Source organism: Etheostoma cragini, chromosome 7 (assembly GCF_013103735.1).
Source record: "Etheostoma cragini isolate CJK2018 chromosome 7, CSU_Ecrag_1.0, whole genome shotgun sequence".
In the NCBI taxonomy this organism is placed as follows: Eukaryota; Metazoa; Chordata; class Actinopteri; order Perciformes; family Percidae; genus Etheostoma; species Etheostoma cragini.
Window position 1 is genome coordinate 9,328,791 of NC_048413.1, and position 8,760 is coordinate 9,337,550.

General features: G+C 40.6%; 3 protein-coding genes across 3 annotated transcripts in view; 1 reads left to right on the top strand and 2 right to left on the bottom strand.

Annotated features, from left to right (window-relative positions):
• The window catches only part of col9a3 (collagen, type IX, alpha 3), a 17,247-nt gene extending 16,556 nt beyond the window's left edge, over window positions 1-691 (bottom strand). Inside the window, exon 1 of the mRNA XM_034877203.1 lies at window positions 418-691. Coding sequence (XP_034733094.1) covers window positions 418-483 — 66 coding nt within the window. The 5' untranslated portion in view covers window positions 484-691. The remainder of the gene's footprint in view (window positions 1-417) is intronic.
• The window catches only part of kcnk15 (potassium channel, subfamily K, member 15), a 20,109-nt gene that overhangs the window by 3,131 nt on the left and 8,218 nt on the right, over window positions 1-8,760 (top strand). The window lies entirely within an intron of this gene.
• Window positions 1,758-7,980, bottom strand: ogfr (opioid growth factor receptor). The gene is made up of 7 exons (XM_034877204.1): window positions 7,667-7,980; window positions 7,115-7,180; window positions 6,952-7,033; window positions 6,778-6,856; window positions 5,432-5,498; window positions 4,510-4,658; window positions 1,758-4,419 (listed from the first exon to the last, which is right to left on the bottom strand). Exons 1-7 carry the CDS (start codon window positions 7,793-7,795, stop codon window positions 3,336-3,338), a joined length of 1,656 nt encoding a protein of 551 aa, XP_034733095.1. The 5' UTR covers window positions 7,796-7,980; the 3' UTR covers window positions 1,758-3,335.

The following is an 8,760-nucleotide window of genomic DNA, read 5'->3' on the forward strand; positions in this document are numbered from 1 at the left end:
TCCACAGGTTCACGGGAAACATAACCCCAATTTAACCAAACAGTGTGAAAGGCTCAGCCACCTGCACACGGTAAGGCTGATATGGGAGAGTAAAAAAGGCCTGCAGAACCAGAAAGACACGATACCACAAACATTCGCTCGCTGATAACTGTAAGAGAAGAATAAAGAGAACTTGGAATACGATAGAGATTTTGCGTGGAGTGCATGCAGGTCACTGCTTAAGCGGCTGTAAAATAGAGCGGCTGTCATCACTATGAACACATGACATAGCCTTTATTATCAATAGGTAGACCAGCGGGTTACAGTGGCCTTCCGCAAAAGCTATATTAATACATGAAAAAAGCAAAACCCACATCGCATTAAGATCAGATGCACACGGCTAATTAAAGGAGGGATGCAGCACTTAATCCCTCTTACCTGGGCTGAGGATGATGTCAAAAGCTGGCACAGTAAGAGCACCCAAAGCGCAGAAAACACCGCCATGGCTACTTCGCTTGCCTCCACAAACCAGATTTAATGCGGAAAAAGGTCAAATCCCCGGTTCCTGGTCCTCTGTCACTCCCCCCCAGTGTCCGCAACGGAGCCTTCCTTTACCACACGGCGCACAGCTCCTGAGTGGCCTCCTCAGGGTCCAGATAAACCCGAGCCTCCAGTCGAATGGGGCTGAACTCAGCGTGGTGCACTGCACTCGGGGGGGGGGCAGCAAACAACCCGAGGCCAAACTATTTTAGATACCAAGAAAGTGGGCTGAGCTTAAAACGTTACACATATGCGGGGTTCGTTCTTTGACCAATTAGAAAGGGACCTAAAAAACAAATCCTTAATGTCTGCAAAGTAAATCTAATGTTCGAGTTACTGGGCTACTGTGTAGAAATGAGATGACTTAAAGGTACTTCGGCAATTAAGTTTGGGGACTCTCAAGAAACTAAAAGGAAGTGATGGAGGCCAAGACATCCTGAGCTGAATCTGTCAAGCTCCAAAAGATCTGGATCGATCATTTCCTATAATGCAACTCAAGTCTTCATTAGACATCCCTGCATATTATTTCCCTCATTAATGGACAGTTTGTTCTATTAAATGTCAGAAAATACAGAAAAATCACAATTTCCTAAAACCCAATGATGTCTGATAAACAGTCCAAAGCCCAAAGAGTTAGTTTACTGTCACACACGGCAGAATAAGCAGCACATCTGTTTATCTGCTTCAAAAGTGAAGGTTTCAAGTTTGTGCTTAAAAAAACATTAGTTTGCCATTCTTTTTTTTTTTTTTTAAATCAACTAAGTGCTTCAACTCTACCCCAGGCAAAGCACATCATCATACTTTGAAGTGGCTCAAAAAGCATAACGGTCATACATGACACATATTCTGAGCACTACTCTTAATCTAACTATAAAATAAGTCAAAGTTTTAAACGTTTCTCGAGGATATTCCAAATAGGAAATGGGCAGAGCAATAAAGGCTGGCATGGACAATGCAACAAACTGCAAGCTCAAACCACTAGCCGTTTATCTTTTTTCCTGTCCCTACTCATCCCCTCATCTCCACACTGGTCCTGAGGCCTGAACAAATTGGGTTGCATCAATATCTCTAAATTTAACATCTTTGTTTTTTCTTCCCCGTTGTGAGTCATGTAACTTCACTGAGGCTCGGTCTGTTTGCTGGAAGAAAAAACATTTCTGACTACACTGTATGTTTGCTGCACTGGGAAAACAGGCTCAGGAATAGGAGCATTAACTCACATCTACCACAGTTATACTGAGAAATGCAATTTAATAAATTATAACAAGACTCAAATTTTGGCTTAACACAGATTAATTTCATAAAAGCTTTAAAAATAGTATAACTTTATTCTGCTTTGTCAAGAGCCAGGGACTTAGTCGGGGGGAGGGAGGGGGGAGTCATATATAAACAATCCAGCACTTTTGTAAGGTCATTACCTTTCATTATGTAAATAATATCAAAACGTCAATAATGAAAAGTGAAAATGAAGTGCAATATAAAAGATGCATCAATACACTAACCCTGGTTTGTAAATGTTCATGGACTTCAATCATGTCAAATTACCATACAGTGGTCTTTTTAAATTACAGCCAAAGCTTTATCAGTTCTGCAGAGAAGACATACACATTGTACAATCAACCAGTCTTATCACATTTTTGGCAAGGCTTTCAGTTGTTCAAAAGGTCTGTTTCCCCAAATCTGCATAAAACCATACAGACTTTACAACAGAAATATAACTTAAGTGACATTCAGTCTTAAATCTATTCACAGCGGGGTCCAGCAGAAACATTAACCAGTACAGATTATTTTTACTCACACAAAAACATCCCAAAGAGGGAAAAAAAAGCTATTCCAATCAATAATTATTCAGTGCAAAACAACTTTTCAATTGTGAAAGTATTAAGGTGTCACAAATGCTGAAACCATCATTTAATTTAAATACTTTAATAATAGTGCTTTATGTATTCTATAGAGATTTTAAATATCAGCCAGGATAATTCTGGTAATTTCTATATTTTTCTTATTGTTGACAAATCCCACAAAAAACCAAAACAAACCATGAATCCATCCCACTGACAAGAATGGTGTGTGTATTCAAAGCCTCATATATTAAAACCCATGAATGAGCCACAGTGATGCACCGGGTGACATGTTCCTTCGTTACAATAAACACCAACACTGGAGTTCATTTTTCAGTCAATCTCAAAAGCGCCATCCAGCTGCTGGAAATACTCCCAAAACCCCAGCTGAAAATAGTCCAACAAAAGGCCAATTTACTCCGGTTTGAGTACCATTTAATAACTAGTCACCTGCTGTGAAATTACTTAGCTTTTACAAAAAAATTGATATTTAAAGAGTCATGACTTCAAAAAGAACCAATGTGCTTGGAGCTAGGAGTCACAGACAGGGAAGGGAAGTCAAAGTATTGAACTAAGTTGGTTTTGACTCTCGATGGATGGATGGATGGATGGATGGATGGATGGATGGATGGATGGTTACCACTAGCATGGCAAGAGCACTACAACTAGCAAGCTAATGTTAACTGTCTGAGGTGTGTTGTTGGTACTGACGTTTTCTTGGGACTTGTTGACAATAACAAATATACATATCACCGGCCTTTTCCTTTAATATTTTCCTATGGCTGTGTGGCAACTGAGTCACATCCAGTCCCACAATTAGCAATGAAATCATACACTCCTTTTCAAAGAAACAATATCTAAACATCAAATAAGGTAGAAATAAGGCCCAGGAAGTCGTGTTAGGTCATACTCTGTCCCTATATTACATTTCATTTAAGCTCAAGTTAATGTATTTTCTCCCATCATCCAGTTTATTCATGAACTCCCCACATTTTGGTCTGAGCTTGCGGGGTTTGATTCCATGTCAATATCCTCCGACTCCTTCCCATTTGTCCGTTTGTCCACAAGTTTGTCGGTGCTCGCCCCTGACCCGTTTGTTGCTGATACATTTGAGCGCGATGTTTCTTCCTCTTCGTCTGGCACTTGATTAAAATCAGTCCTTGGGATTTTTTCCTCTCTTTCAGAAGAAGAACAGGGTGAATGTTTTGAAGTTTTAGCGGGTTGCGCTGCTGGGTTTGTTTGACCAGTGGCTTTATTAGCACCAGATTTCTCCTCCATCTGCCCACTGGCCGAGTCCCCGGCAGAGCCGTTGCTTGGCAGCACTGTATCTTCTCTTTTCTTCTTCGTTGGTTTTTCAGTGTCTGGATCCTCATCTGTTTGCATTTCTTGTTCCTCGATGGTGTCCTTCGAGTCGTTGGTAAATGGGTTCTCACTGTCGGCATGGGGCGCAGCTTTTGCCGTCACAAAGTCAGGACTGGGCGACTGATCCATTTCATCAACACCATCTGTAGAGTTATTTCCATTCCCCAAAACTGTGTTATTAGACTCAGCCTCTGCGTTTCCATTTCCTACCGTCTCTGCTTCTGGTTTTGGCCCGGGGGATAACTCAGAGAGTTTGCTTTTGTCTTTACCTGCCGTTTTATCCGTTCCTTTCTGAGCCTTTGCAACATTATCCAGTCCATCTTTCTGTGGCACAACTGCTTCTCCATCTTTGCTTTTACTCCGTGAATTTGACTCATCTTTTCCATCTCCATTCCCAACAGAATCGGGTCTTTTCTCTGCCTTCCTGAGTTGTTTCTGAATCTTCCTGGGACACCACACAAACTTATCCTTTGGCTCAAAGTGAAGGTAAGCAAAGCGCACAAGCTCCTGACGTTCCTTCTTGTCCAGGACAGCAAACAGGAAGTAGTCAAGAACGCTGCGTTTAACACTGCTAAGGGTCTTCTTGACTAGAGTCTCTTCCAGAAAGAAGCGCACAAGTGGGGCCTGGTAGTGCTCAAAGCCCAGCTCTCCGAGGCTCTTTAGGATGCGAGTGATGCGCAAGTTGTTGTGCATATTCCTGTAAGAGACGAGACAGTAGAGGCTGAAATAACAAACCGAATAGTTCATATAACCGATGTTGTTATATGAGATACTTTGTTATATTCACCGCTCCAGGTTTCCAAATCGCTCCTTCCAATTATCTGCTCGTTTCACTTCTCCTGTCTCTTTGCTGACCAAATGCATTCCATAGAAGCCCAACATGAGTTCATAGGACTCGACTAGTCTCTTTTTGGCATCTTCATTCTTCTTGAAGGCCTGGTGAACATATGCAGTGGAGGAAAGAATTAATAAAAAAAAAATATATATATATACATATATATATATATACATATATATACACATATACACATTTCCACGTTTACAATTACACAAAACCTCTGCATGGGTCAAAATGTAAAGAAGTACATTTTGTTGGTATTTTAGCTTTTGGTAAAGGGTCAAAAAGGGAAATAATTATTTATCTTTGTGTCTTCATCTCTTGTCACTATAAAAAGAGCTGAATATTAGGGGTGAGCAATAAATTTAAATTTGATTTTGGTTTCCAATGATCACTAAAATAATATGATCGAGAAATCAATTTGTCATGTTCTGTTTTGCAAGGACACTCTTATTTTTTGTTTTGTGAATGACACGTGCATGCGCATAAAGTCTCTTTGCGGTGGGGGGGGGGGGGGGCAAGTCATGTGGAACCACTGGAATTTAAAAAGTCAGCGCGAGTAAAGATGGCAGAAGGAGGGCAGCCACAGCAGTGTTTGGTGAGCAAAAAGGAAAAACCAACTCTGTTGTCTGGGAAAAGTTAACGTTAGCTAACACTGCGGCTCACTGAAACTACAGATCTGCTCCCCGATCTGGCAATCTTGCATAACGCGGTTATAGCCGGTATAGAGCCACAAAGAGAATGTAAACTTGCCGTTCACCCTGTTACAAGTTGATGAAATTCTGAAACAGTTTTGGAAACATTATTTTAAGGTACAAAAAGTTACGTAGTGTTGCTTTTAAGACTTGATGTTTTTGTATGAAACACTTACCTCAATTTCCTTCTTGGTGAGTTCTGAAGCCATGTAATTAACCCCTGGCTCTCGCAGAGGAAACAGCCTTGCAACGACAAAAGATTCAAGAGAAAAAACACAAAACCATTAACATTGTCAATGTTGGAACTATACGCTTAATCAGTGTCGATGACATCAGCTGTCTCCGCAACTGTTCATAACTCCACCATAAAATATACTTTGTGCTTCATCCCATAAAAACACCACATCCAATACAAGCCCAATGATTTTACAAAATACATCCTTTTAATAAACAGTCTGGGATCAGAAAGCAAAGCTGGACACTATCAACATGAGATCATTCTAGGTACAATTGGAATTTAACACAGATTTTAAAAAGTATAGTATGTACTCTCTAAGCAAGGCCTACGCCTTAGCCTACTTAAGTGGCCTGTGCCTTTTGTGACGTTTTATACATGTGCGCTGGTGTGTCTGTGTTCTAGCGTATCTCTTTAAGAGAATAGCAGGGCCTGTGTGTGTGTGTGTGTGTGTGTGTGTGTGTGTGTGTGTGTGTGTGTGTGTGTGTGTGTGTGTGTGTGTGTGTGTGTGTGTGTGTGTGTGTGTGTGTGTGTGTGTGATAGAGCAAATGACAGGGATTAGCTCGGCAGCGAGTACAGACTCTGTCAGTGGAGACACAGAAACTAAGTGTCTTCCTTGTGCAGGAGGGTTCAACCCACTCCCTGGTTTTATGTTCTCCGAGAAAGAGAACCAGGAAATGAGTACGAGGAAATGAGGTGACAAGACACAGCCAAGCCGAACAATCACAGTTGTGGTCCGTGTCCCCGTGAAGTGTAGTTAAATTTCTGGGGAGTGTACATAAGTACGTACCTACGGTATCTGTGACAAAAGTGACGGCTGAGACAAGAAGCAAGGTCCTTCATAAATGTGTCATACCATAAGCCCCTGCATTAAAAGGGTATTTTTTTATCTTAATCTTTTCATTTGGAACAAAGAGTTTGAGCGGGAAACAATACATGAATGTGTCCTAATCTATCACTAAAACTGCTTTAAAAGCAGGTAGTAAGCTGCTGAGTTTCTTACTGGTGCTTGTTTGGCAGTGTTTTTCATTTACCCCACCCTACCTGTAACAGGCAAAGAACTTTTGGGAGCATGTGTTTTGCTAATCGTGACAAGCAGACCTTGTTGTTTTAGTAGCACACTCCTGGCTAAAAACAAAGTGTGTGTGTGTGTGTGTGTGTGTGTGTGTGTGTGTGTGTGTGTGTGTAGTTCTGACTGGAAGGGGACCAGAACAAGATGACATTAGCTTTGTAACCTCAGGCTGAACACCGGCCGAACATACTCCACAAGACGTAAACAATACATACCACTGAATGTATGAGTGAACTCTCTCCAATCTTTTGTAGTCATTTTTCCATTCTTTGAGAAATGATTCAATGTAAACATCTGTGCAAAATGATAAATAAAAAAAACATTGAGTAACTGCACACAGACCTTCCCAAACACTGAAAATATATTGTAAGAATATCTAAAAATGTTACCATCAGGTGCAGACGGAAATTTATTGAGATAAAACTGCAAATTATTCATTTTGTCTTCTGAGCATTCGTCATCTGTAAGATTCTGTCAAAATGAAAAACATACTTTAATGTCTTAGTTGTGTTGAAAAGATGCATTTGGTTATAATACTTTGCTGTTACTTACTGGATATCCTCTTCTGTAGTTCTGCATGTCCTTTGCTGCCCTCATGTTTCGGGGCGCATGGTGCCACTGCAAGTGAAAGTGAAATTAACCAACATTTAATGTTATGTGAACTGCGGGATAAGATTATTATTCAGAGTTGATGCATCCGTATTTAACACTATTTAGTCCCTGTACCCTATTATGTTAGGTTAGGTTTTGTATCTAAGGCCAAACTAATCCATTTCCCACTCTGCAAATGGGCTAACCACTAAATTTAAAATTATCATTTAACTTTAAATTAGGCATATACACACACACACACTGCATAGTAATCACTGTAAGCAGCCCAACATACATATTTAAACGTAACAACAGCGATATAGCACCTCAAAGTAGGCTAACGCAAGCGGCTAGCTAGCTGGGCTAGTTAGCAAGCCTGCAGCATAACGGTAAAGCTATCATTAGCTTTCAACCATGGCAATATTAGTAATGAGTTACAAGTCAACATATTCAACGCCATGAAAATATTTAGATTACGTTTTGGATTGGCTGAATAACAATTAAAGCGCGTACAGTTAGAGACCAGCCTGATTTGTTTTTGTCTTGACATGACCGACGGGTTTGGCTCTCTCCGGCCGGGTCGTCTCCATCACTCTCGGTGTCCCAGGTCGAGTCGTACTCACAAACACAGTCGTCCTCCATGATTAAAGGAAACGTTAATTGACTAGCTCAGGCTAAATAAACGTGTAACCTGGTTTAGCACTATAAACTGGCATGAATCAAGTTACACTTGCATGTTCAGGTTAGACGTGGACGGCCCTGACCATCCGTCTTTCCAGTCAGACAGCATCCCCGTCGGCGGCTGCAGTACTGAATGTTGCCTTTAAGTGCTCCTACTCTAAGTAGGAATTGTGGATGAACTGACTTTAATCGGAAAGGTAGTTCCATTAAAAACATACGTTTTGTGTGTTAAATAGTTTTAAAAAATCCACGCACACACAAAGACAAATCCTACAACAGTAATGTTGGGTTGCTGCCTCACGGGATCCCATGTAGCTAACGTTACAATTTAAGACAAGGACGAAAAGGAAGTACACGTGTTATTAACGCTGATGGAGGTCATCATCAGTTGACTTCAGGGAAGCTACTTTATTTTTGGGGCTAAAACATGATCTCATGGCAGCTATTATCGGATAAATTTCACTCCATAGCGGCGTTAGTTGGTATTTAATGAGGTTGATTGGGTGCTTTCTATTAAACATTCTATTTTCCGACACATCGGGAAGGCAGCACAACTGCTGTTGGTTGTTGGTAATAAAAACGGCAAACCAGCTGATATGAGTCAGGCAGCCTATCTCAGTTTCTTTCACTTGACTGTTATATAACAAAACAGTAATGCTATGATAGATGTATTGAAAACTATATAAATGAATACCCCAAATGTATGCCCAGATTAACAAATATTGGTTATTTTTGTCCAAATGAGCAAAGTGACAACTATGAGCAACATTTTACTCAATACTGCACAATTTGAACGTGGTAACAAAAGTAAACACTGTGACACAAGAATGTATTAAGCACATTCACCGTCTGACCTCATGGCATCGGACAGTAATTCCATGTTAAGGCCTTTAGAAACAGCCATTCATTCTCTCTCTCTCTCTCTC